Below are 27,554 nucleotides of genomic sequence, written 5' to 3' on the forward strand. Positions count from 1 at the left end.
AAGTTCTCAGAAGGCTGATATATTATATTATATTATATTATATTATATTATATTATATTATATTATATTATATTATATTATATTATATTATATTATATTATATTATATTATATTATAATGATATACTGTTGGGGAAGTTGAAAGAGGAAAGCCTTATAAATATGATTGTCTGGCAAAAGATTTTGAGAGTATGGAAACTATAAGTGAGATTGAAATGAAAGCAAGCTTTGAGATCCCTCAGTTACTGAACAACTGGAAAGCAATGGTGTGGCCAGCTGAAGGTGATCCCCTTTTGATGGAACAACACCCTCTGCTTGCAGACAGGCCCAAGGGTCAGAGCAGACCCTACAGCTTGGCAGAAGGGAGCCAAAGAGGAGTTTTTAGGGCTTAAAATGTAACACAGTGTGGTAATGTAATGATTCTTATAGGCTGTGTGTAAATGCTATAGGATTTGTATCTTGTACTAGATTGGTTGGTGAGAATTAGAATATTCAACACAGAAGAAGATTTATGGTATTGTAACGGGAACCTCACTCTCTTACTCTCTTATCCTCTCTTTTACTTTTTCATCCTCTTTACCACACTTTTGCCTTCTCTCTCTTTACCTCTCTCTTTACTTCTCTCAGCCCTGCCCCAGCTGTGGCTGGCAGCTCCCAGCAGGGCCCTGCACCCAGGCCCTTTGCAATAACCCACAAGTTCCCAGCCCTGGCTGCAGAGATCTCTCGTCTCCATCTGTCCCACTGTCCTACCCCCATCACTCCTACAATATACTACAACTATACCAAAGAAAGAGAAAGGAGACATCAGCAGGCTCACAAAGAATGAATAATAAAATCTCGTGACAGACTCAGAGTCTGACACAGCTGGACTGTGATTGGCCATTAATTAAAAACAATTCACATGCTGGGTAGACAATTCTCCAGATGACATTCCAGAGGAGCAAAACATGGAGAAGCTGAAGCTTCCCAGCTTCCCAAGAGAAGAAATCCTGGCAAAGGAATTTTTCAGAAAATATCACAGTGACACCTCCTAGAGATGACATTTGGTTTCTGCACTTGGTGGCTCATCCTGTTGGGTGTCCAACATGGAGTGCTCCTCTCCAGGGCTGGTCACCCATCTCTGACAATCCAGCCAGCCTGAGGAGCAGCCTTGGAGGCCAAAGATTGGATGGACCAAGTGTCAAGCAGTTCCTTTGCTCAAAACCTGGTTTGTTCAAATTCTGGTCAAAGCACATGTGGTGTGAGGTGAACTAGCACACAGCAGAGAGCCCCAGGCCTGACTGGAGGTGAAGGGGAGAGAGGAGGTGATGAGAACCACCCTGACAGTGGTAGGAAGGAGCCTGCAGCCAGAGGGGAGGTCCAGGAGCACTCTCAGACCCAGGGTCAGGCTGTGAGCTTCACCTCAGGCTGCCTTCCCTGGCTCCCACTGCCAACACCTGCAGCCTCTGGACTGTTCTACTGCAGCACCTTCAAATTTCCACCAGCAATTTCAAACCCTCCTCAGATCACCCTTTCCTGGCTTCTTGAGTGAGGACAGGGGCAGAAGCAGATGCACCACAAGATATTTCAGTTTGCTCAGCAGAAAATCCTCTGAGCTTTGTGGTAGATTTCCAAGGCTTTTTCCCCCAGAATTTGTTCTTGGGCTTTTCTTTTAAATATGAACAATGCTGTTGGAAAAGGCAGTGGGAAAAGCCTCCATGGCTCAGAGTGCCCAGGCCATGTGAGGGAGAAGAGGAGCAGCTCTCTGTGGGAGGAGAATCCTCTTCACCCTCCAGACAGGCCATGAGCAGGGAGCTGAGCTGACCAGCAGCTCTCCAGAGGAATATTTGTGCTTCTCTTTACCTTTGTCCTACAGGAGCTGAAGGAAGTTGGGAAGGAGCAGTCCAAGGTGGAGGCTGAGCTGCCAGAAAATGTCTCCAAGAACAGATACCCCCATGTATTACCCTGTAAGTGCTGAATACTCCTTCTCCCCCAGCCTCCAGGGGGGAGCTCACAGGGCAGGCTCACCTTGCATCCCTGCCAGGGCCAGTGCCTGGCTCCTTTCCTGGGAGCAGGACTCTTGGAATGGGCTCAGTTTCCATTTTCCTGCTGGAGACTCAAGGCCTAAAGGTTGAGGCAGGGTTGAGCCACCATCCTGCCCAGCCCAGGATGGTCCTACCAGGAGACCAGAGGGGGTCCATAAGGTTCACTGGTGGCCCTCATGACCCCAGCTCTGTTTGCCAGTGCCCTGCTAGCCCAGCTGGCATCCGGTGCCCATCTCTGTGGGGAGAAGGTGCCTGGCACAGCACAGAGCCTCCCTGCAGGAGCTGCTGAGGCTTCTCCCACTGCCTCACCCAGTCCCAAGTCCTGGGGAAGGGTCCTTGAGCTCACCCAGTCCCACCATTCACCCTGGAGAAGGCTCCTGGGGCTCACCCAGTCCCATGTCCTGGTGAGGGTCCCTAGGGGCTCACCCAGTCCCATGTCCTGGTGAGGGTCCCTAGGGGCTCACCCAGTCCCATGTCCTGGTGAGGGTCCCTGGGGGTTCACCCAGCCCCATTTCCTGGTGAGGGGCTCTTTGGGGCTCACCTCTGTGGGGTCTCTTTCAGATGATCACTCTCGGGTCAAGCTGAGCCAGCTGGGGCAGGATCCTCACTCAGATTACATCAATGCCAACTTCATGCCAGTGAGTGCCCACTTGCCTTCCCCACTGAGATGTGGCCAAACACTCCATCACAGAAACTCTGCCTGGGTTTCTGTGTTCTGTGAGGGCTGGTGGGCATGAGATGTGCTGGTGAACAGCTGGGCACAGCTGGCACAGGCCAGCAGGAGCTGGGGGAAGGTGGAGAGGGGTGGTTGCACTGATGGAGCCTATGAGATGGCAAATGCTGTGAGTGTGGGAAGTCTCTCTGCTTTCTTCTCATCTATCCTCTTCCATCACCTCCCAGCTTACTGCCCTGTCTCTCTGCCTGCTCTTTTCCCCTCTGGTCTGTGCAGCTGCAATTGAACAAGCCTGGAGCTGTGCCTTCCTGCCCCCTGTGTGAGGTGTTCCCAGGTAACAGGCAGGGCATGCTGCATGCAGGGGCATCGTGTGCATCTGGGGCATGGTGTGTCCAAGGGCAAAGACACCCTGAGACCTTGCATGCTCACCCTGCCCTCAGCAGGGAAGGGGAAGCACAGGGACAGCACAGATCTGTCTTTCTCTGGTTAGGCTGAATGAGGAACTGCTTGGAGGGAAATGCTGTGGGTCACTTTATTCCAAATATGTAGAAAGTGTGGCTGGGCAGCTCATGCTTCCTGTGAAATCAGCTGAGATCAGCAGTCTGGGAACTGTGCCCACATGGGCTGAGGGCAGCAGGAATTTCTCCTCCTGCCACAACAGCAGACCAGGCACTGACTGGTGCCAGGGCAGGACCCACCTGCCTTGGCAGCCTGCTAACTCACCTTGCTCTTGTCTGCCTCTCGCTCAGGGCTACACATCCCAGCAAGAGTTCATTGCCACCCAGGGGCCCCTGAAGAAAACCATAGAGGATTTCTGGAGGCTGGTGTGGGAGCAGAATGTCTGCAACATCATCATGCTGACCGTGTGCATGGAGAATGGGAGGGTAGGTCCCTGCCAGCCCCAGCCCTGCCCTGGTGGTGGGAGCTGAGCCCAGGCTGGGGCTGTGCCCTCCACAAACCCTGCTCTGATATGGCTCCAGGATGGGCACAGCCCACACAGCTTTAGGGGAAGAGAGGCTGATCTGTGCAGCTTGGGGTGGGAGCCCAGCTAGGACCATGCCCATCACCCTCAGATATTTCTGCAGAATCTAAAATTGCCATGTCCTCTGGGTGAGCCACCTCACATGGAGTGGATGAGACCCACACAGGTCCTTTTTCCTGGAGGAGGCTGAAATCCAGATGAAGGGGCTGTGAGGCAGAGCTGTGCAAAGCTCCCAGTGGGAAGGGGAAACACCCCTGCCTGCTCCCCAAGACCTGTCCTGGCTCCCCTACAGCTGCTGCAGATGCTCCCTGGAGCCAGATCTGCTCCCTCACTGTGCCCTGTCCTGCTCCAGGTGCTGTGTGACCATTACTGGCCATCAGAGTCTGCCCCAGTGTCCTATGGGCAGGTGAGGGTGCACCTGCTGATGCAGAGCAGCTCTGAGGAGTGGACAGTGCGGGAGTTCAAGCTGTGGCACGTGAGTGCAGACTCCAGGGGCTCTGGGCAGGGGGTTGGGGTGGGCACTGGCATTCCTCCTCCCCTTTCCCTGCCATTTCTGGGGCCCAGAGAAGACCCAAGCCCTGAGGAGCACTGAGGGTGACAGGAGGGTGTCCAGCACATGTCGTGCTGCTCTCCACCCTTGCTCTCTCATTTCCATGTCCCTGCCCCAGGACAGCCTGTGGTGGTTTCCAGGTCATGTTCCCTGTGCTTTCCAGGCCATGTTCCCTGTGCTTTCCAGGCCATGTTCCCTGTGCTTTCCAGGTCATGTTCCCTGTGCTTTCCAGGACATGTTCCCTGTGGTGGTTTCCAGGCCATGTTCCCTGTGCTTTCCAGGCCATGTTCCCTGTGCTTTCCAGGCCATGTTCCCTGTGCTTTCCAGGCCATGTTCCCTGTGCTTTCCAGGCCATATTCCCTGTGCTTTCCAGGCCATATTCCCTGTGCTTTCCAGGCCATGTTCCCTGTGCTTTCCAGGCCATGTTCCCTGTGCTTTCCAGGCCATGTTCCCTGTGCTTTCCAGGACACGTTCCCTGTGGTGGTTTCCAGGCCATGTTCCCTGTGCTTTCCAGGCCATGTTCCCTGTGCTTTCCAGGACACGTTCCCTGTGGTGGTTTCCAGGCCATGTTCCCTGTGCTTTCCAGGCCATGTTCCCTGTGCTTTCCAGGACACGTTCCCTGTGCTTTCCAGGTCATGTTCCCTGTGCTTTCCAGGCCATGTTCCCTGTGCTTTCCAGGACATGTTCCCTGTGGTGGTTTCCAGGCCATGTTCCCTGTGCTTTCCAGGCCATGTTCCCAAAGGCAGATGTGCTCCCTCCCTCCCTCCCTCCTGGTTGCAAGACACAGAAATGGAGGTGATTCATTCTGTCTTGGCCTGAAAAAATGACTTTTCTTGCCAATATTTTGGCACTTCCTAGTGATTCATACAGAAAGGAGTGACCTAGGGCCTGAGGATGTCAAACAGATATGGTGAAAATGAAAAGCTCTAGTAGCTAGCCTGCAGTAGTCTACCACAGCAACAGAGTGCTTAGGAGAGTGGAAAAAGAAAATATTGATTCCACTTCAAAATATTCAGTTAAATGCTATGAGAAGGCCTGAAAGTGAGAGAAACAATTACCAACAATTCCCCTGCTGCAGGGGCCGTGGGGAGCATGGAGGAGCAGAAAGGAACAGATGTTTCATTTGATCTTTCAATCTTGCAAACACAAAACTGCATTTCTGCTTAAAGAAACAGATTCTGACATGTAATTGGATGTAACAGCATTGACATGTTCTTCTCCATGGCTGCAGTGAGTAGGTTGGGAAGCTGTGGGCTTAAATTACATAAAGGAAGGTTTAGACTGGGCATTAGAAAGGCTTCCTGATGGTAAGAATACTTAATATTTAATCAGGTGAGTTAGGAATATTATGGGATTTCTGTTACTTGAGGAAGTTAGGAAAGGTTTGGGAAGCAATGCCAGAAAAATGCAGCTATACATGTAAACATGTTCTACAGAATTGATTTATAGCTGACAGAACTCAGTTCTCAGTGCTGTGTTTTTCTAAGATAGAAAATCTTTCTCAAATACCAAGTGTAATTCCCGTTTAGAGGTGAATCTCCCATGTTCTTACCAAAAGGGTTCTTTAACCCAAGTTCAGAACCTGACCTCCTGCTGCTCTCACACTCCATGAGGTGAGGCAGTGATTCAACATCAGAGATGTTTCCCTGGGACAGAGTTTGGAAAACACTGGAGTTGTGCAAAGTTTCTGATAAAACCCTGGATCCATCAGGCAGTGCAGACCTGATGCTGGCTGTTCCTGCAGCTGAGCCAGGTGTCCCCAGGTGGCCAGGTGCTGTCAGGGCTGTGAGGCTGCCCTGGGGCTGCACACCCACCAGCATTCCCTGCAGGAGGCTCTGGGGGCAGAGCGCTTCGTGTCCCACCTGCACTACACAGCATGGCCCGACCACGGCATCCCCGAGTCCACCACGTCCATCATGGCCTTCAGGGAGCTGGTCCAGGAGCACATCCAGAGCACCAAGGATGCAGGGCCCACCCTGGTGCACTGCAGGTGAGGCTCTGCCCCATGGGATTGGGGGGATGATGGGAGAGGGCAGGGGGATGAAGGATGCACAAACTGTGAGTGAGGAGAGACACAGCTGCTCTCTGGAGTCTCCTGCTCAGTGTTGAAGAGTGCAGACCTACACACCCAGGGTGTGGGGCAGTGTCAGGACCCAGGACGTTCCTCTGGCTGCCCTGGATGGCTCGAGACCCTGGCAAGGGGCTCAGAGACCTTGGCACGGAGTCAAAGACACCTGTGCCTTTGATTTTAACCCATGGAAACAATTACCAGCTTTGTGTGAGGAGTAATAAGCCACAAGAGTTTGAGTAGAATGACAGTGAATTTGTCACAGGGTGAAGAAGTAGAATTCTGGGGTTTCTTTGTCTCCTTTTTCTTCTTCGTCTTCGTCTTCTTCTTCGTCTTCTTCGTCTTCGTTGTCTTCATCTTCTTGTTCTTCTTTCTTCTTTCTTCTTTCTTTTTTCTTCTTTCTTCTTTCTTCTTTCTTCTTTCTTCTTTCTTCTTTCTTCTTTCTTCTTTCTTCTTTCTTCTTTCTTCTTTCTTCTTTCTTCTTTCTTCTTCCTTCTTCCTTCTTCTTCCTCCCCATCTTCTGCTGGTGACACTTTTGGATTGGTTTAGAGTAGAGACAGACTGTCTAACGTAGGTGATAGGTATTGGAAAATTATTGTAAATAAAGTACATGTAGTTTGTACTATAAAAAGTTAACATCACCTCAAGGGCAGGGACTGTGCCACAACTTAACCTGCTGGACAGATCTGAGCAGGTCAGAGAAAGAATGGAATAGATAAGGAAAAAATAACCTTGAAAAGCAGAACCAACAAATCTTGACTTTTTTGGTCACAGGGCTGGGAAAAAAAAGACTTTCTGATACCTGGGGGGTCATCTCAGCCACAGAAACCCCAGAGGGCAGGGGGAGGTGGTAGCACCAGCCCAGGGCAGCCTGGGTGCTCCTCAGCCCCATGCCCTGCCTGGGTGCCCAGGGAGCACTTTGGGAGCGTGTCCAGCAGCAGGAGGGAGCCAGGGCTGTGTTTCAGGCCTGTTTAACCCTTTGTGTCCCTGCCCTCAGTGCAGGCGTGGGCCGCACGGGCACCTTCATTGCCCTGGACCGGCTGCTGCAGCAGATGAGGCAGGAGAAGGTGGTGGACATCTTTGGTGTGGTGTACTCCCTGAGGATGAACCGGTACCTGATGATTCAGACCCTGGTGAGATCTCTGCCCCCTCTCTCCCCTGGCCCCTCGCTCCATCCCATTGCAGTTCTGGATGAGCTGGGCAGGCAGCCCCAGCACCCCCAGGCTGCTCCTCAGCTGTCACTGCCATCCTGCTGCTGAGAGCAGCTGCTCAGCTGGAGTGGAAATTGCTGGGGGGGTCTCCAGCTGCTTCATGCCCTGCTAGACCCACAACAGCAACATCCAGAGTCTCAGAGACCTCCCAAGAGGCTCAGAAACAGCCTGGAGCACTGAGGAGCAGGGTCAGGCCCGTTGCAAGCAGCTCTTAACTCACACCATGCTGTTGGTCTGTGGTGCTCCCCAGGCTGTCCTGGGGCTGGGACAGGCTGTCAGCACTGCCCTCAGGAGAGGGACCAGAGCCCCCTCTGCTGCTGTCCCTGCAGTGTCATGCTCTGTGTTCTGTCTGCCTTTGCCTTCCAGTCCCAGTACATCTTCCTGCACAGCTGCATTCTGGACAAGATCTTGGAGGAGCCTCTCCTGGATTTATCAGGGACACAGAGGTGAGGCCTGGCTGTGCTTTGCCCCTCTGCCCACGCTGCTGACAGCCCCTCCCAGCTGCAGGACAGAAGGACAGGAAGCCCAGCATCCATCCCAGCTGCTGCTGGGGGTGGTGGTTCTGCAGCACAGAACAAAGTGCAGTCTCTCCTGGGCACCCAACACAATGATGTGCAGAACTGTCCTGGGGAAGGCATTTCCCTCAGCCTCTGGCTTCCCAGCCCACAAACGTACCCTGGAGATCTGTAAAACTGGAGAGGCTCATGGCAGCTGGGTGACCTTGGGACATGCTCCTAATGGAGGCCAGGAGGATGGGGCAGGGTCCAGCTGGGCATGGCTTTGACCACCTATCTCATTGTCTTGGGGCTACATCTGGAGATCATACACCTGTATTTGTGGTCAGATTGTCTCCTCCCTCATGCAGAACAGGGTGTCCTTGTCCTTGCTGCCTCTTGGGAATGAGCCCTGAGCTGTGTCACCCCTGTCTAGGGGACAGCAGGTTGTCACAGGCCCTGGGCTGTGTCACCCCTGTCTAGGGGACAGCAGGTTGTCACAGGCTGGGCTGGCAGCCTGGGACACCCCTGGCATTTGGGGAGTGAGGGTCTGCTCACAGCCCTGCACCTGCTGCAGGCACAGCCTGGCTGCTGCTCAGTGAGCTCAGCCTTGTGCCCTGGCTCTCTCCCCAGGTCCTGCCCCATCCCTCTGAAGAGCTTTGCCCAGCACTGTGCCCAGAAGGCAGCCAAGTCCCACATGGGCTTCCTGAGGGAGTATGAGGTGAGAGCTGTCCTGAGGTGCAGGGGGTGCTGCCATGGCTGTGTGTGCTGAGGGGACCTGGGGGGAGTGACTGAACCTGCTGGGGCTGGGGAACACCCTGGAAGTGCCTCCTGAGTGGGTCCCATGCCCTGGGTTCCTGGGTGTCCTGGCAGTGTCCCCCCTCCATGGCATTGCAGCTCCCTCCTGCATTCTGCACTGCTCAGGGTCTGTCCACCCCCTCCCTCCCTCCCTCCCAGGTCCTGCCTGGACAGCAGCATCCCCCTCCTGGCAGCCTGGCACTGCCCTGGCCTCCCCGCAGAGCTGCTCTCATGGCTCTTCTCCTCATGACCTGCGCTGCCATGACCCCTGTGCCCAGTCCAGGTGTCCTCAGTTCCTCCTGTCCTGCCCCTTCCCTCACTGCCTCCTCCTCTCTCTCACCCTGGCAGGCTCTCCTGGAGGTTGTCAAGGAAGAAGCCAGCTCTGCATCTCCATCTTCAGGCAGCCAGCAGGCACAGCCCTCCTCCAGCATCCTGCCCTGTGAGTTCTGGGACACCTTGCATCCTCTTCCCTCCTGCTCCTTTTCCTCCTGTATGGAGCCATCCTGGACCAGAGCCAGAAGTCCAGAGCATAAGAAAGTATTTTGAGGCTTTGGTGACCCCCCGAGAGGGTTACCAAGGTGTTTGGGATGGAGCATGTGGTGCTTGGACTGGGATAAGAAAGGGGAGAGAAGGAAAAACCTGGAGAAGGAAAACGGGAGATCTGGTTGCTGTTTTCAGCTACTTGTGGGAAGGCACAGGGAGTTCATGGAGTCTGCTCAGAGGTGTGCCGTGGAGGGACAAGAGACAAGGGAGTGGTTTGGGAGGGTAATCCAAGTCAGCAGAAGGATTAGTGAATTTCCATGGAGATGTCAAACACTGAACAGAGGCCCAGAGTGCTCACAGGCATCCTTGGAGAGAGGCAGATCTCTCTGGCTCAGGCACTGAGTGAGCTGCACTACAGGAGCAGGGATGGAGACCTGGCCTGTGGGAGCCAGCAGGCTGGAGATGAGATGAGCACTGCAGGAGGGAGGGCCTTTGCCCAGAAATGATGAAGGAAGGATTGGGTTTGTGTGGCAGTCAGTCTGCAAAACCTGTCTGAGCTCAGGAGTGCCTGGGATCCCTCCAGCTGCTGCTGCTCTCTTTGCAGATGATCGCTCCAGGGTGAAGTTCTCCCTGCTGGAGCAGGGCCCTCTCTCAGGACTGCTGCAGGTCTGGCGTGTCCCGGTGAGTCCCACCCTGTAAGGGCCTGAATGAGGGATGTGGGACTCCAGGGGCTCTCCAAAATGCAGTTTATTCCATCCAAGAGGTTACAGCAGGGTTGTGGGTGACAGAGCTGTGCCTACAGCTGTCAGCTCCAGCTGCAGGCAGGCCTGGAGACCCTTTGGTTTTGGTTACACTGCATTATATACTTTTCTTTTGGTTACAGTGTATTATTTACTTTTCTTTTGGTTACAATCCATTCTATACTTTTTTTTTGCTGAGCATCTTAACACAGTAGAACCAATCTATACCTTAACTATTATCTATAGCCTATCATAACTACTATAATTACCATATTCATGTTACTGTTCTCCAATCACTAAAAGTTAGTACATTGCAGTTTAAGCTAGAAGTTTTTTTTCAGTTTTCTTGCAGTGGAAAATTCTGAGACCTTTTTTCTACTTGCCACATTTGCTGCCTTGTTTGCCTGTGCTATCTTTCTGCTTGGTAAAAACATCTTCTTGTTTGGGGTGGGTTTATCCTTTGCTCTAAGCCATAAAAACCTCTTCTAACTAACACACTCTTTGCCTTCTTAGTTATCCAGTGAGACTGGCTCAGCAATTCTTTTCTTCCATATCAAAACTTGCTTCCATCTCTATTCCTTCATCAGATTCTACATTTAAAAATCTTTCTGCTAGGCATACATATCTGTGAGACTTTCTTGTCAAACTTTCATCCTTCCCAACCTCACCCCCACCAGCAGCACCCACCCTGTGCCTGTCCCCATCCTGGCTGTGCTCCTGCTCTGCTCCACTGCTCCCTGTCACTGTGGTCTGTGGGATTCACATTCTCTGAACCTGAGAGAAGCAGGGAAAGGGATGATCAAAACAATTCTTGTCTCATTGGCTGCTCTTGTGTTGTGCCAAAGCAGAATGCAATATGGAGGTGTCTTGATTTGGAAAGCCAGATGTCTGCTGAGGAAGGCAGGAGCCTCCCCTGAAATGGAGAAAATGAACCCCACCCCTTCCAAATTGCTATAAATTTTAAATTAAGGGGCTGTTAGGAAACAAAAATTATGGGAGCAGGAACAACAGCTCTTTAATAGGGAAGGAAATAAAAAGATAAAATAAACAATACAGTAAGCCAAAACAACACTGCCAGAGTCAGAACCCATCCTGACACCCTGTGGGTCAGGGTGTTGGCAGCAGTCCCATTGGAATTGTGGCTCAGCCCTCCTGCAGTGTCAGGGCTGGTTCTGCTGGAGCAGGGATCCTGGAGAAAGGTGCAGTCTCTGCCTCTGAAGATCCAGTGGAAGAAGAGGCAGCTGCTGTTCCTCTGGGCAATCCAGTGCAGAAGCTGTGCTGGTGTTCCAGAATCTCCAGATTATATCTGGGTAGGAATGCTTGGCTCCTCCCTCTGGGCTCCCATCTCCCAATAGGATGCTGTAGTTCTTATCAGCCATGCAGGGACATTCAATAGCTGTTATCAGCAGGTGTCCCCTCAGAGGGAGGAATGATTGTGATCACTCAGAGAGAGATAAAGCAAACTGCCCACTTGACAAAAGACAACTGCCATACAGATGGTAACAGAATACATCTTGCCTTGCAGTCTGGAACAGGAGGTTGTTCACCCACAGTGATGGTGTTTTGTTTCCTTGGTCTTTCAGGGCAAAGCACATGTGCAGGCTGTCAGTCAGACAGTCATGGGATTCTGGGCAGTGGAGTTGAGTTGGGTGCTTGTGCAGATTCAGTTTAGATGTAATGTAATATAGTGTAATAGAGTATAGAATAATATAGTATAATAAAGTAATTAATTAGCCTTCTGATATCAATAGAGTCAGATACATCATTCCTCCCAGATGTCAGGCAAAAATATCACCAGCAGTGGTCCTGTGTGGAGAAGAGGGGACTGCAGGGACTGAAGACATCCCTTCCCTCCCCTGCCCACTTTGGGCTGCCCTCTCCTGCCTCCCTTGCTGCTTTCCCTTCTCTCCTTGCCTCCTGACCTGCTGAGCTCTCTGCTCTCCCTGACCATTCCTGCAGCCACCTGGGCCAGCAGAGCAGGACAGTGACATTCCCATTCCCACCCAGGGCTGCAGCTCCAGCAGGGACTACCTGGCTGTCCATGGCCCTGACAAGCTGACCATGGAGGACTTCTGGACCCTGGTGTGGGAGCAGGATGTTCACACCATGCTCACACTTCTGCCATGGCAGGAGAAGGGGGAGGTAAGGCACTGTGCCCACCTGTGCCAGGGCAGGAGAAGGGGGAGGTAAGGCACTGTGCCCACCTGTGCCAGGGCAGGAGAAGGGGGAGGTAAGGCACTGTGCCCACCTGTGCCAGGGCAGAGGGGAGATCTGTTCAGGGGAGCTGGAACTAGCAGAGCCCTCAGCTCTTCACTGAGTCCTTGGTGCAGACCCAGCTTAGCTAAAGCTGAACTTTTCATGTGTCCAGGAGCTCCCACAACTGGTCATGGGAGATGGGTTCTGTTCTGGCTGGGCAGATTCCAGCTCAGAGCTCTGAGCTGAGCTGCCAGGCAGCTCTGGGTTCCCACCTGAGCTGGCTGAGCCTGCTGGTGTTGCTGGAGCTCCCTCAGGTTTTAGTGGGGGGTGAGCTGACATGGAGAGGTGCTGGGAGTGCACCAGACCCTAGAGAGGGTGGCTGGTGTGACAGACAATGCCCACCAACAAAAAGCCAAATTTCTGTTTGCACACAGGTCCCAGGTGAGGAGTGCTGGCCCCTGGAAGGAGACTCTCTCTGCACAAGGACCCTGACCATCCAGTGTGACACAGAGAAGCTTGTCTCAGGATGGAGATGCATCCAGCTCAAACTGAAGCACGTGTGTTTCCATGGGGCTGTGCTGACTCCCAGCTCCTGGCTGGGGATGGGGATGGGTCTGTAGGGGCTGAAGGGTCTGTGGGGCTTCTCCAGGCTGCAAGAGCAGAGAGCCAACAGTGCAGAAGTGAGTCTGGGTTGCAGCATCCAGAACTGAGTGGACACAGGAGATAGATGGGGGTGACCGTGTTCACAGGGGTTTTTGGATGAGGGAAGAGATGAGGATCTGACTCCATGTTTCAGAAGGCTTGATTTATTATTTTATTATATATATTACATTAAAACTATACTAAAAGAATAGAAGAAAAGGTTTCATTAGAAGGCTGGCTAAGCTAAGAGTAGAAAAGAATGATAACAAAGGCTTGTGTCTCTGCTCTCTGTCCGCGACAGCTGACTGTGATTGGCCATTAATTACAAACAACCACATGAGACCAGTCACAGATGCACCTGTTGCATTCCACAGCAGCAGATAACCATTGTTTACATTTTGTTCCTGAGGCCTTTCAGCTTCTCAGGAGGAAAAATCCTGAGGAAAGGATTTTTCATAAAAGATGTCTGTGAGAGATGGGAGAAGCCCTGGGGGCTGATAGGTCTGTCTGAGCCTTTTGGAGTTCCCAGTTCCCTCTCCAGGAGCAGGTCAGGGTGCTGTGGGGAAGGAGAGCAGGTTGCCAGAGTGGGTGGGGGGCAGTGCCCCAGCAGAGATGCCTGTTCACCTTTCCAGAAGCTGGCAGAAAGCTCAGGGGAGCCTCAGAGAGCCCAAGGATGGGAGAGCTGGGGCTCCTCTGCATCCACACTCCCCCATCCCTCCCCAACACCCACATCAGCTCTTTGTGTCTCACAGGAAAAGAAGGCCAAGGAGAGGCAGGTGCAGAGGTTCCTGTACACGCTGTGGAGCAGCAAGAAGCAGCCTGATGTGCAGAGCCTGGTGGAGCTGCTGGGGGCTGTCAGGAGGGGCAGCCCCCCCCGCAGGAGAGGGGGTCCTGTCCTGCTGCACTGCAGGTACCAGGGCTGCACCTGCACCAGGGCCAGCACAGGGCTTGGCATGCCAGAATCTGGCTGGGCTTGAACACACAGGGGTCTGCTAAGGAGGGCAGGAGCCTCCCTTGAAATGGAAAATGGAAAATATAAACCCCCTCCCTCCAAAAACTGATAATTTTGAAATTAAGGGACTCTCAGGCAAAGATATGGGAGCAGGAATAACAGTTATTTATCAGGAAAACTAAAAATACAAATGCAATAGTACAAAAACGAAAGCCACTGCCAGAGTCAGAATAGGAGCTGACCCCCTGTGGAAACACAGGGTCTGCTAAGGAGGGCAGGAGCCTCCCCTGAAATGGAAAATGCAAAGCCTCTCCCTCTGAATTATTGTAATTTGGAAATTAAAACGTTCTCAGGCAAAGATATGGAAGCAGGAATAACAGTTCTTTATTAGGAAAATTAAAATACAAATACAAGAGTAGAAACAAAAAAAAATCACACTGCCAGAGTCAGACCATGCCCTGCCCCCTGTGTGTGAGGGGGGTGTCCCAGCCCCATCCCATGGGGGCTCAGCCCTCCTGCAGTGCCAGCTGTGGCTCTGCTGCAGCAGGGATCCTGCACAAGGGGGGAGTTTTCCTCTGCAGCTCCAGGGCTGCTGTAAATGGGCCATGCCCTGAGTCAATGGGAGCCAGTGGAAGTTCTGAGCCTGGGAGGTCACAGTGCCCTGCCAGGGGCTGGGAGAACACAGGGCAAACAGGGCAGGGCTGGGGAGCATGGGTGGAGCAGGCATTGCCAGGCTGAGGGGCCCAGGCCATCCCTGGGTGGCTGCAGAGTGCTGGGAGCAGCCCCGATGCCCACAGAGACAGCTCAGAGTCCCTCAGTGCCCACATGGCTCCTTGTGCCCTCCCCAGAGGGGCTCAGCTCAGCCTGGCCTGGCACCACTGACCCCTCTTGTCCCCTGCAGTGGTGACATGAGCCAGATGGGCACCCTGATCTCCCTGGACTGCCTGTTGCACCAGATGAAAGCTGAGAGAACCGTGGACATCTATGGTGTGAGCCTCCAGCTGGCCAGGAGCTGCTGCCTCCTGACCCCCACTCTGGTAGGTGGGGAGGGCAGGGGAGGGTGGGCAGGTGCAGCAGAGTCCTGTGCTCCCCTTCCTGGGGCTGGCAGCGTCCTGGGTGCTCCCTGTCCAGCCTCAGCAGGGATTTCCTTCTGCTCCTTCCCCACCCTGAGGCTCTGCCAGCCACCAAGGGCTGAGGGCACTGACTTTGCCCAGGCAGAGTTTTCCCTCTCCTGGGTTCTGACTTGAGATCAGTTAAATTACATGTGAACTCACAGTAATTAAAGCACTCTTCCCATTGCACTTGAGGGAGAGTGGAGCACTGGTGTCACCCTACGCAACCTGCCTGCTCCCCCTGGCTCCTGGGCATGGCTGTCAGCCTGGGGACCCAAACCTGCTGGGTGTCCCTGTGGCCAGAACCTTCCCTGCTGGGTCTCCCCATGGCCAGCTCCTTCCCTGCTGGGTGTCCCTGTGGCCAGAACCTTCCCTGCTGGGTGTCCCCATGGGCAGAACCTTCCCTGCTGGGTGTCCCCATGGCCAGCTCCTTCCCTGCTGGGTGTCCCTGTGGCCAGAACCTTCCCTGCTGGGTGTCCCCATGGCCAGCACTTTCCCTGCTGGGTGTCCCCATGGCCAGCACTTCCCCTGCTGGGTGTCCCCATGGGCAGAACCTTCCCTGCTGGGTGTCCCCATGGGCAGAACCTTCCCTGCTGGGTGTCCCCATGGCCAGCTCCTTCCCTGCTGGGTGTCCCCATGGCCAGCATCTTCCCTGCTGGGTGTCCCCATGGCCAGCACTTCCCCTGCTGGGTGTCCCCATGGGCAGAACCTTCCCTGCTGGGTGTCCCCATGGCCAGCTCCTTCCCTGCTGGGTGTCCCTGTGGCCAGCTCCTTCCCTGCTGGGTGTCCCCATGGCCAGCTCCTTCCCTGCTGGGTGTCCCCATGGGCAGCACCTTCCCTGCTGGGTGTCCCCATGGCCAGCTCCTTCCCTGCTGGGTGTCCCTGTGGCCAGCACCTTCCCTGCTGGGTGTCCCCATGGGCAGCTCCTTCCCTGCTGCCCCCCCAGCCCCAGAGCCTGCTGTCACAGCTGGGGCTGCCTGCCAGGGGGACAGTGGGACACAGTGCCAAGTTGCAGGGGCCCTGTGGGCTGTGGCGCTGTCTGATTGAGCCATTCCATGCCAGCCCAGCCCTGGTGGCTGCTTGTGGTGGCACCAGTGCCTCTGGACACGCTCCAGTGGCAGCAGCTGCTGAGTGAGCTGATGCACAGCCCTGGAAACACTCCCCACAGGGCACAGCAGAACCGGGCAAGATCTCTCCAAGGCTTCCCAGCTGCACAGCCTCCTTCAAGAAGCTAATTGCATTCTTAATTAATGTGAACCATGTGCGTGGTGGGAGCCAGAGCAGGGCCAGGCATCCCCTGCCCCTCTTCAGAGCTGCTTTGTGCTCCCACAGTGCCCAGCCCTGCAGGGACACAATTCCCTGTAAGAGCCTGAATGAGGGATCTGGGACTCCAGGGGCTCTCCAAAATGCAGTTTATTCCATCCAAGAGGTTACAGCAGTGCAGGATCATGGGTGACAGAGCTGTGCCTACAGATGTCAGCTCCAGCTGCAGGCAGGCCTGGAGACCCTTTGGTTTTGGTTACAGTGCATTATATACTTTTCTTTTGGTTACAATGCATTATATACTTTTCTTTTTGTTACAATGCATTCTATACTTTGCTGAGCATCTTAACACAGTAGAACCACTCTATACCTTAACTTTTATCTCTAGCCTATCATAACTACTGTAATTACCATATTCATGTTACTGTTCTCCAATCACTCAAAGTCAGTACATTACAGTTTAAGCTAGAAGTTTTTTTTCAGTTTTCTTGTAGTGGAAAATTCTGAGACCTTTTTTCTACTTGCAGCTTTTCTGACTTCTTTACCTGTGCTATCTTTCTGCTTGGTAAAAACATCTTCTTGTTTGGGGTGGGTTTATCCTTTGCTCTAAGTCATAAAACCCCTTCTAACTAACACACCCTTTGCCTCCTTGGTTATCCAGTAAGACTGGCTCAGCAATTCTTTTCTTCCATATCAAAACTTGCTTCCATCTCTATTCCTTCATCAAACTCTACATTTAAAAATCTTTCTGCTAAGCCAAGCACACATATCTGTGAGATTTTCTTGTCTAACTTCCATCCTTCCCAACAATTCCCCATCAAGGCACAGCAGGGTGTAACCTTTGCCTTTCAAGGGCCCATCAAACGCTGCTGTCCTGCAGAAGGGGAGCAGCAGAGGAGCAGCAGGGCTGCCCTGCAGCCTCCTCCACCCTCTGGGCCCTGCCAGCACCCCTTGGTGTCTGGGGGTTGTTGGCTGCTGCCGTGCTGGAGGCATTGGATTTTGGGGGGAAGATGAACCTTTGATGGATGTTCAGGGATAACTGTCAGATATTAATCCCCAGCAGCCCCAGCAGCGTGGTGCATGTCCCAGGGGATGTGCTCTTGCATGTGGCAGTGTCTGAGTGTGTCTGGGCTGTCCCAGGGCTGTCCCTGCCCGTTTCACAATCTGTGACTCACTGCACTCCCTGTGTGACCCTGAGCCTCAGCCATTGTGTGCTCACCCTCGGTGAGGCCGAGCCCCCAGCACAGGGAGGAGGCTCCTCGTGACTTGTGGCTCAGCCAGAGCATGAATGAGCTCTGGGAATGCTCTGGGGCCCCTCTGCAGCCCTAATCCCCCTGGCCATGGCACGTGATGCCAGCCCACACCATGAGCTGCCTGCCCTTGCCTCCAGCTCTGTGCCCTGAGCACAACCCCATTACATCCTCACTTCTTCCCTACCCAGCCCTGGGTTTGTGGCCTGGTGTCATTGTGGGGCAGCCTGGTGTTTGGGCAGAACCTCATGTCAAACATGGGGACTCAGAGCTCACATTTGCACCTGATGGATCAGTTTGGTGATACTAAAAAGGAACAAAGTGCAGCTGGGCTAAACCCACACAGATCCTTCTGTACCTCTGTGAGCATCTGCCCTGCTCTGCTGTCAGCTCCTGACTCCACAAGCTCCCACACCAAGGGAAACTCCTGGTCCAGGGGTCTTCCCCATTTTCCCTTGGTGCAGTCCCAGTGCACAGAGTTAGGAGCTGACAGCAGAGCAGGGCAGATGCTGCTCCAGGGCTCTTCCCTCCTGGTCTCAGGTCACTGCCAGACCCCAATGATGCTCTCCACATCCCTGGAGTTGCTCTTTGCTCATGTTTCAGATGCAAACACCACAGCACATCTAAAAGCCACTGGGGCCCTTGGAGGAGAAGCCAAATGAAATTGTTCCTCTGCAGCTTGGCTGGGATGGGATGTTCCTCTCAGCCCCACCACAGGGCATGAGGAAGAGGAAACAAGCAGGGTGTAACAGGCTTGGGTGGCTGTGGTGACACAGAACCACCATGGACTGCTGGGGAGAGCAAATCCTGCTCTGGTACCACACACTGCTCCTTAATTAGAATTTTTTAAAGCAAGCTGCAAGGTTGATGTCAGAAAGCTGACTCTGACCTCTGTCTCTTGCAGGACCAGTACATCTTCCTGCACAGCTGCATCCAGGACATCCTGGCTCAGAGCCAGCCCTGACACCCCCTGGCCCCTCTGGCACCTTCTGCCTGCTCCTGTACAGAGCTGGGGGCACCGTGGCACAGAGGAGGAGCAGTGCCCTCCCTGCCCGGGCAGTGTCCCCAGCGTGGTGCCAGCTGTGACTCCTGGACACACGGACAGTGTCCTGGGACACACGGACAGTGTCCTGCCATATCCCACTGCACACACAGTGAGGGGCTGGGCAGGATCCTCTCCTCTTTTGGAGCTCCCCTGAGATTTCTGGTGCCTGGAGGGCTCTGTGCCCCCTCAGGGCTCACTGTGGGGCTCTGTGGTGCCCCTGAGCCCAGCACCAGTGTGGGGCACCGTGGGCTGCAGTGCCCCTGGGCTCTGCTGTGGGCACAGCCCTGGGGGAACTGCCTTGTCTCAGCTGGAATGCTCTTAGGTACAAACAATAAAGAGCCCTAGGAAAGTGTGTGCTTGTAAGGGGGGCTTGGCTTTTGGGGGCTGCAGCACAGCAGCTGTTCCCAAAAGAGCAGCTGTGTCCCCAGCCATGGGTCACTGCAGTGTCCCTTGGCACTCCAGTGCTGCAGTCCATGGCTCAGCAGCTTCTGCTCACTCTCATCTGCTCCTTCCCCTGAGGTAACACTTGTGCAGGGAATGTCCAGCCCAGCCAGGCACATTTTCAGGACTCAGAGTTGTGAACCTGCCCAAGGATCAGGGCAGAGCCCCCTGGTTCAGCCTCAGCAGTGCTGCTGCTCTGGGCTGTCCATGCAGGGACGTGGCTGCTCTGCAAGCAGGGCTGCCCATGCACCAGCTGAAATCACAAGAAACAACTCAGTTCACTGAGCTGCAAGTGCAGGACTGAAGGAAGAGTTAAAAAAAAAGAAGATGGTTTCACAAGCATGTTCCTCATGTAGAAAAAACTATATTGGGACCCAGTGTGGCCCAAAATCCTGCCCATTATTCCATGTCCTGCCTTGGGGTGGGGTGAGGAGGTATAACAGGTTTGATAAGCGGCTCCCAACACCTGGCATGAGCAGCAGAGAGCCCCAGGTGCGTGACTGAGCTGGCCACTCCTCCTAACGCCCCTGTGATCCCACTAGGAGCTTCTCCTTCTTCCAGAACAAGGATCTGCCCCAGGATGGGACACCCAGGGCACCTCAGCATCAGCCACCACAGCCCTGGGATGAGGCCTCTTGCAGCTGGGAATCCTTTTCCCTCTCCTAAATCAGGTTTCCTCCTGCTCCCACCACAGGGACACAGGACAAATTTTGTGTCACCTTTGCACACGGGACACAGTGAGCTTCTACTCTAAACCAATCTAAAATTTGCACACAGGACAAATTCTGTCACCCTGCACACAGGACTTCAAGGTCTCTGATCCCCCTGGGCAGGGGCTGGAGCCCTCCAGGGCAGCCAGAGGGATTTCCTGGGTTCTGACAGGTTTGACTTTGCAGCTGGCTTGATGACACATCCAGTGTCCCCTGGGGTGTCCTCCCATGGTGGCACAGACACACAGGGCAGGTGCTGCTGCTGCAGAGCAGCCAACAGCCCAATGCCACAATGCCACTTATCCTGGCTGTGGAAACAGACATTTCCCTCCTGTGCCCCTCATCCTGCAGCCCCAGTGTGCTTTAGGACTTGCTGGTTACATAAAAACCACAAAGCCATCAGGCTCCCTGTGAGCTGGGCTCCTCCCAAGGCAACATCATAAATCCTTCTGTGCACATGAGAGCGTCCACTGAGCTTCACAAGGCTTTTCATGTTGGGAGTGTCCACTGATCCTCCTGAGAGCCCCTGGCATGCTGGCACGTCCCCAGGAGCAGCAGAGTCACTGGATGGGCACTGGTGCAGGCTGAGAGCAGGGACAGGGCACAGCACACTTGGCCGAGCCTGGCACAAGGATGGGGTGACACAGAAACGTTTCCAAACAGCAACTGCAGCCAGAACAAGGCAGCTCAGGAGGGCTGAGGGTGCCCATGGGCTGCCCAGGGTGGTCTGGGCTGTGCTGAGGGCAGCAGTGCCCACACAGCCTGGCCAGGGTGGGAGCAAATCCAGCCCTCCATGGGGCTGAGGCTGCTCCACATGGGATCCTCCAGCCCAGGAGTGCTGCAGCCTGGAGCTGGGAGCAGGGACAGGGGCTGAGCAGCCCTGCCTGCAGCACAGAGGGTGTCCTGTGTGCAGGGAATGTCCTGTGTGCAGGGTGGCACAGGTGTCCTGTGTCAAGGGGTGACACAGAGGGTGTCCTGTGCCTTTGATTTAGCCCTTGGAAAAAACAATTACCAACCTTTATATGAAGAATTACAAGCCACAAATGTTTAAGTAGAATGGTAGTGAATTTATCACGGGGTGAAAAATAGATTTTTTTGGGGTTTTTAGAATGGGGTTCAGGGGGCAAGATGGAGGGATCTGGGCATGTCCAGCCTTTTTCCTTCTTCTTGGCCTCCATCTTCTGCTGTGATGTTAGCACTTTTAGATTGGTTTAAGGTAGAAGCTCACTGTCTAACACAGGTGATAGGTATTGAGAAGTGATTGTAAATATTGTAAACGTCATTTTAAGTATAAAAAGATAACACTGCCCTGGGGCAGGCAGAGTGCCTTTGTCTGTCCTGCTGAGTGGACCTCAGCTGGACAGGAGAAAGAATTTTATAGATAAGATACAATAAACAACCTTGAGATTGAGAACTGAAGAGCTCTGACTCCTTCGAGCACCAGGCTGGGAAAAGAGACTTTCTAATGCATCTTGGGGTCACTGTGAGCAGCTAGAGTCCCGAGACAAACCTGGTCCAGAGCAGGTGCCATTTGCCCAGAGTCTGGAGCTGACAGGTGAAGTTTGGAGCTGCCCAGCAGCACAGAATCTCCCCAGTGCTGGGGGTCTCAGCCCAAGAAGGAGTAGTCCCAAACCCCTGTGTCCTCAGCTCTGGGCTGATGGCACAGGAGGGAGGCTCAGGATGGGACAGAATTGACTCCATGGAGAAGAGCAGAACATCAGCCTGGGCACACTCCAGGCCATGCCCTGATGGCAGTGACCAAGCAAGGGCTGGGCTGAGCTCTGCTGGCACCACACCAGCCTCACCCTGGAGCTCAGCACAGCACAGGACTGTCCATCCTCCCCATGGATGGGCAGGGCACCAGGAACCTTCACAGTCCCTTGGAAATGGTCCCTGGGTGTCCTGTGTGTGCACAGGGACACAGCCCCAGGACAGGGCACGGGGTGTCACCCACAGCTGGTGGCACAGGGCTCCAGGGCACTGGCCTGAGACAGGAGGAGGGAAGTTAAAGCCATGGTGGGAGTGCTGTGGTGCTGCCCACAGAGCCTCCATGGGTCCAGGAGTGAGTCCTGCCTCGGCCCTCACATCTGGCCAGCACATCTGCATGGTGCTCCCAGCACAAGGTGAGCCTGTAGACACCTGCAGTGAAGCTCCTCCAGCAGCTGTGGTGGGAGCTCCTCTGTTGTAGTTGAGACAGAGACAACACAAAGCAACACACTCCATTTCAAAAGGCTTCAAACTATTTTTATTCCAGCATTCATGCTTTTCATGCATTCTTACAAAACTCATCAGTTTACACTTTACTCATTGATCAGGAAGGACAAAGTGCTCATTGGAACAGGCACTTGCAGGTTTCTCTTATTTATCCTTTTTTCTTTCTTGGTTTCTGTGTCAATGACCTTGGTAGAAAATTCTTTCGGGGTAAGCATGGATCCTCTTCTCAAACTTCTCTGTGGCTCACAGGAGTCACAGTAAAACCTCTCCCACCCCTCATCCCAGGGCAGCCCAGGACAGGGATTTGTCCCCCAGGCTGTGCCCAGTGAGTGCCATGGCTGTGCCACCAGGGTGTGTCTGTGGCACAGCCTGTGCTGCTCCTGCCTGACAGGAGGCCGGGCTGGTGGTGATGATGATGATGATGATGATGATGATGATGATGAATTTATGGCCTCCCACCCAGGGCTGCAGTGGAGTCTGCAGCCACAGATGCTTACAGAGGGTGTTGTGGGAGCTGTGGTTGGGATGAATAATTTTCCAGCCCTGCAGCTCAAGAGCCACGAAACCCAGAGGGGGACAGAAAGACAACAGAGCACTAAAACAAAACAAACCCCTGGCTTGAGCTGCCCACTGAGTTCTGGGCCATGTTGTTCTTCATGTTTATCCTGCTCCAGATGTGCAGCATCCAACCATTGCCCTCCTCCATCAGTGCAGGGGCCAAAACAGGGGAGATGAGTAAGATTTGCCTGTTTGGGGTGCCCTGACTTTGACCCTCATTCATGGAGAAAGTTTCCCAAATTTCAAGGCAGACTGGAATCCACAAAACTGTGAAATAGATTACAGAGAGTAGTGCAGGTGTATCACTTGGTGAGAAATTGAGGTTTTGGGATTTTTAGTATGTTCTGGATGGAAGCAAGATGGAGGGCACAGGGTGTCCTCTTGGGTTTCTTCTTCATCCTTCTTCTTCCTTCTTCTCAGTGGGTTTGGGTGGCATTTTGTAATTGGGCAGAAAAGTCCCACTGCAGGCTCTGTGGGAGGAGTTATTGGGTTAAAAGGGGAAATAACCCAGTTGTCAGCTCCTAATTGGACAGTTTAGTCTTAGAAGACCTTGTAACAAGAGATTGTTGGCCATTTTGTGCCTTCTAATGGAAAGCTGCAGAGCTCATGGTTGTGATACTGTTTTAATAAGAAATAATGAACACCTGAGTCTGAACATGAATTATTGTCCCAAGTGCCTTCAGTCCAGACCCAGAGAAACAGATACAACACCCAGGAGAACACTGCATTGATCTGAGACCATGGAGAAGCTTCCAAAATTGATTGATGAAACTGGGATTGTGGGTGTGGAGTTTGAATAGAAGTGTGTGGTATCACAGGGCGGGAAAATTAGACTTTAAGGGTTTGGAATATAGCAATATATATGGAGCAAGATGGAGGTTGTAGGGCAGAGGATGCTCCTTCTTCTTCACCTTCTTCTCCATGGGTTTGGGTGGTTTTGTGTAATTGGACAGAAAATCTGCATTGCCAACTTTGAGTGATTAGCTATTGAGTTAAAACTGAAAATAATCCAGGTGTCGGTTCTTCATTGGATAGTTTATCCTTAAAAGACCTTGTAACAAGAGATTTTTGGCCTTCTAATGAAAAGCTGCAGAACTCACAGTAGTGAGACTGTTTTACTGATAGGAAATAACGAACACCTGAGTCTGAACATGAGCAATAATCTCAAGTGCCTTCAGTCCAGACCCAGAGGAACCCGGCAGGGGCAGCGCTCTCCCCTCGCTGCCGCTAGAGGACAACACAGAAACACGGCTGAGCTGCAGCAAAACCCCAACCCCGAGCAGCAGCGATGCACGGATCACTCTGAGCTTCAGCTTCAGCCAAACAGGGCTGGAAATTACACTTCCACCCCCGGGGAGCTTATTCGGAAATTCCAGGTTTGCCATGTGTAGTGGTTTTGGTTGGTTAATTCGAGATTTTATTAATTTTGAGATTAATAAATTTGGTTTCTTGGTTTTTTTTTTTTCATCTTCAACATGGGTCTTTCATGGAGGTGTGTTTAGTTTTTCAGTGGTTCAATACTTATATAGATAAGTGTATATATATATATATATATACTTATATATATGTATATATATATATACTTATATATATGTGTATATATATACTTATATATATGTGTATATATATATATACACTTATATATATACTTATATATATATAAGTATACTTATATACTTATAGTATATGTTACTTATATAAAGACTTTTTGTATAACTTCTTTAATTTTTTCCTATGTTAAACTATGAGACCATGGAAACATCCAAGCTCTGTGGAGCAAGTAATTCAGTCTGCAGACCCTCAGTTTTGCCAGGATTCAGGTGACACACTGGAATAAGTGATGCTTTGGATGCTGGCTGGTGTTACAAGATCTCAAAGAAATAAGACATGGATATGAACCACCCCAACCAGCCTGGAATAAAAAGCAAACAGAGAAGTCAAAGTGAGGCATGTGGAGAAAAGCTCTGCAATGTCAAGACCTGCAGCTCCACAGAAATGTGAAAATTGCAGTCAGAACCTTCCTGAGGAAATGTGTGTTTGCCATAGGAACCTCTTCAGTGTGATTTTTTGCAAGAGCTGCATTAACAGTGTGATCAGTTAATCACACTGGTGCTGGGGACAATTTATGAGTGAGGATGGTCAGGAGGGGGTGATGTGGTTGGTGCTGGCAGCTGAGGCTGGAGGAACAGGGGTCACAGGTGAGAGCTGCTGCTGCTGCAGCCAGGAGGGAGAGACACCCCCAACTCCAGCTCAGGGGCTCTGTCCTCCCTGGAGAGGACATGAGGATCCAAGGGACTTCTGAGCTTTGATCCAGCTGCATTTTCCAGGGAGGATGAAATCTTGTTTGGGCCATGAAAATCCACCTGGATTTCACCCCCAGCTCCAGCTCAGGGGCTCTGTCCTCCCTGGAGAGGACATGAGGATCCAAGGGAGTTCTGAGCTCTGATCCAGCTGCAGTGAATCCATGAGGATTCTAAGCCATGAAAACCCACCTGTCCTCCCTGTAAATGACATAAGAATCCAAGGGAGCTCTGAGCCTTGATCCAGCTGCATTTTCCAGGAAGGATGGAGAAATGAGGATGGAATCTTCCTTGGGCCATGAAAACTCACCTGGATTTCACCTCAACCTACAGCTCAAGGGTTCTGTCCTCCCTGGAGAGGACACAAGACCCAAGGGAGTTTTGATCCAGCTGCAGTGAATCCATGAGGATTCTATCTAAACCATGAAAACCCACCTGGATTTCACCCCCACCTACAGCTCAAGGGTTCTGTCCTCCCTGTAAATGACACGAGGATCCAAGGGAGCTCTGAATTTTCTCCAGCCCAAATTCCAATTCCTGGCTGCTGCCAGAGCCTTTCCAGCCTTCCCAGTCCCTGTCAGTGTCCCAGAGCTGGAGGGGAAGCTGAGAGCCCCAGGGACTCATCCCTCTGAGGAGGGCTCCTGTCTCCCCACCAAGCTTTTGTGTTTTACACTTGGAGCTGTCAAAAGACATTGCAAATGTTTAATTAATGACATCCCCAGCACTGGGGGCAGATTAATTCCAATTCAACCAGTTCCTGCTCCCAGACCAAAATCCTCTCTCTGCTCTGCTCTGCTCTGCACTGGGGGATGATCTCTCCAATGACTGCAGCAGGCTCAGGGAGTCCTGGAGCTGCAGGATCTGAATTTTGCAAGTGAAATATTTCAGATCCAGCATCACCCCAGCCAGGAGCCCTCAGAAGAGTCTGTGCATCCACCCTGAACCCTGAGCTCCATCTCAGCACTTTTTAGGGGAGCGGATCCTGCTCTCACAGGGCTCAAGGCACCCCAGGCCTGTGAGCTGGAGCTGTTTCAGTCTGCCCCTGTGCCAGTTCCTGACCCCAGATAACACTCCAGCCTCCTTTATCCTGCAGTAATGGGGATGTCAGTCAGGAAACTCTCATGCCAGAAGGAAAGGCCTGTTCAGAGGAAGCAGGGCTGTGAGAGCGCCCTCAGTCTGTGCCTTGGCCATGGGGCACTTTGCCATTGCATGGGTACAGGGGGAGTGACTTTTTGGGTGCGCTTCGCAGCCACCCAAACCTGGACCCTTCTTTCTGTGCCCCATTCACCTCCTCCATGCAGGGTGAGAGGGGGGAACAAACCAGGGAGGAACAAACCAGGGTCCAGATCCCCCTAAACCCCCATGGACAGCTTTTTTCTGTCTTCAGGTGAGACCCACGTGCAGCTGCTGTCCCTGTCACAGAGGAGGTGCTTGGCTCTGTACAGAGATTTGGGGTGGTTCAAGCTGTGGGGCCAGGCTCTCAACCCCCTGCCATGGGGTGACAGCAGTGACCCCTCCTGAGGGCATCACAGTGACACTGACAGCCCGTGGGTGGCATGAGAGGGGACACAGGGCTGTCCTGTGCAGGGTGTCAGAACCCTTTGCTGGGCAGGTGTTTGTGCTGCCCCAGAGCTCAGCAGCTCCTTGGCACAGCATCCTGGTGTGGTGCCCATCCCACATGTCCCAGGACACTGTGAGACCCTGGCAGTGCCCCCTGCTCAGCCAGGCTGTGACACAGCTCCAGGTGCTTCAAACCCCCTCTCAATGGGTTATTTCTCTACTTTGGCCACTTTAGCCAGGGTTAGGAAGAGCTCTGGAAGGAGCCCAGCCCCTCTCCTGCCACCAGTGCTGGGCAGCTCCTGCAAGCACAGCTCAGACAGGGTCACACCTGGGCAAAGCCAACACAGCACTGTGTCCCCCATGGAGCCCTGTGACACTGCTGCTCCATCCCAGGCTGCTGGAGAGGGACAGCTCAGGACAGACAGACAGACAGACAGACAGAGCCTCGGGCATGGTCCCTGCCAGCAGAGAGCTGCTCCTGAGCTCCTCAGTCCCTTCTCCCCTGACATTCCTGTCCCAGCTGAGTTCAGCACCCAGCACAGACACTCAGTCCTTTATCTGGGGTTCCATTTCAGCGTCCCCGATTCCGGAGCCCCTGAAGTGCCTTGGGTGCTCCTGCCTCGCTGCTTCACTCCCTTGCCCTGCTGGAGGCAGCTCTGCCTTCCCCTGCCCTGCTATCTCACAAAAACACGCTTACAAAACAACCCTGCGTCCTGGAGCTATGAACAGGTCTTTATTTGTTGAGGTTCCTTTTGACTTTTTTTTTTCCCCTTTCTTCCCTTTGAATGAAATTCCTGCCAGCTCTAAGAGAGAGAGAGAGAGAGAGAAGGAAAGAGTAGAAAGTTTAACTCCTCCCATTGGAGTGTCTCACGCCCCTGCCCAGCCCTTGAAACCCAATAACCAAGATCATTCAGCGATGCCTGCGCATCCCCGGAGCTGCCCGGTGCCCATGGACGGGCTGCTGCTCTTGTGGGGCATTGTGCTGGCGGGCAGTGCCCGCTGCCAGGCGGTGCCCGCCGAGCCGGGCGCGCCCTCCTGCCCGCCCCAGTGCCACTGCGAGCAGGATGGCATCGTGCTCTCGGTGGATTGCTCCGAGCTGGGGCTCTCGGAGCTCCCCGCCAGCCTGAGCCCTCTCACCGCCTACCTGTAAGTACAGCCTGACCCCAAACCCTCGCTGCTTCTCTTTGCGATGCTTCCCCCGCAGCCCTCCGACAGTTTGCAGCTTTCCTCCGCCTTGGAAGCTGGTGCCACATATTCCCGAAATTAAATTTCCTGTGGAAATTAGAAAC

General features: G+C 53.1%; 2 protein-coding genes across 2 annotated transcripts in view; both read left to right on the forward strand.

Moving 5' to 3' along the window:
- LOC132083178 (receptor-type tyrosine-protein phosphatase V-like) overlaps positions 1–18,834 on the forward strand; it is a 51,409-nt gene extending 32,575 nt beyond the window's left edge. The window contains exons 26-40 of the mRNA XM_059487744.1: positions 1,855–1,945; positions 2,585–2,661; positions 3,446–3,580; positions 4,031–4,153; positions 6,058–6,218; positions 7,294–7,429; positions 7,874–7,953; positions 8,635–8,722; positions 9,148–9,238; positions 9,887–9,963; positions 12,030–12,164; positions 12,653–12,775; positions 13,613–13,770; positions 14,714–14,849; positions 18,342–18,834. Coding sequence (XP_059343727.1) covers positions 1,855–1,945; positions 2,585–2,661; positions 3,446–3,580; positions 4,031–4,153; positions 6,058–6,218; positions 7,294–7,429; positions 7,874–7,953; positions 8,635–8,722; positions 9,148–9,238; positions 9,887–9,963; positions 12,030–12,164; positions 12,653–12,775; positions 13,613–13,770; positions 14,714–14,849; positions 18,342–18,401 — 1,671 coding nt within the window. The 3' untranslated portion in view covers positions 18,402–18,834. The remainder of the gene's footprint in view (positions 1–1,854; positions 1,946–2,584; positions 2,662–3,445; positions 3,581–4,030; positions 4,154–6,057; positions 6,219–7,293; positions 7,430–7,873; positions 7,954–8,634; positions 8,723–9,147; positions 9,239–9,886; positions 9,964–12,029; positions 12,165–12,652; positions 12,776–13,612; positions 13,771–14,713; positions 14,850–18,341) is intronic.
- Positions 18,835–27,214: 8,380 nt separating this feature from the next.
- The window catches only part of LGR6 (leucine rich repeat containing G protein-coupled receptor 6), a 170,707-nt gene continuing 170,367 nt past the window's right edge, over positions 27,215–27,554 (forward strand). Inside the window, exon 1 of the mRNA XM_059487947.1 lies at positions 27,215–27,411. Coding sequence (XP_059343930.1) covers positions 27,215–27,411 — 197 coding nt within the window. The remainder of the gene's footprint in view (positions 27,412–27,554) is intronic.

This window comes from Ammospiza nelsoni, chromosome 23, assembly GCF_027579445.1.
Source record: "Ammospiza nelsoni isolate bAmmNel1 chromosome 23, bAmmNel1.pri, whole genome shotgun sequence".
Taxonomy (NCBI): Eukaryota; Metazoa; Chordata; class Aves; order Passeriformes; family Passerellidae; genus Ammospiza; species Ammospiza nelsoni.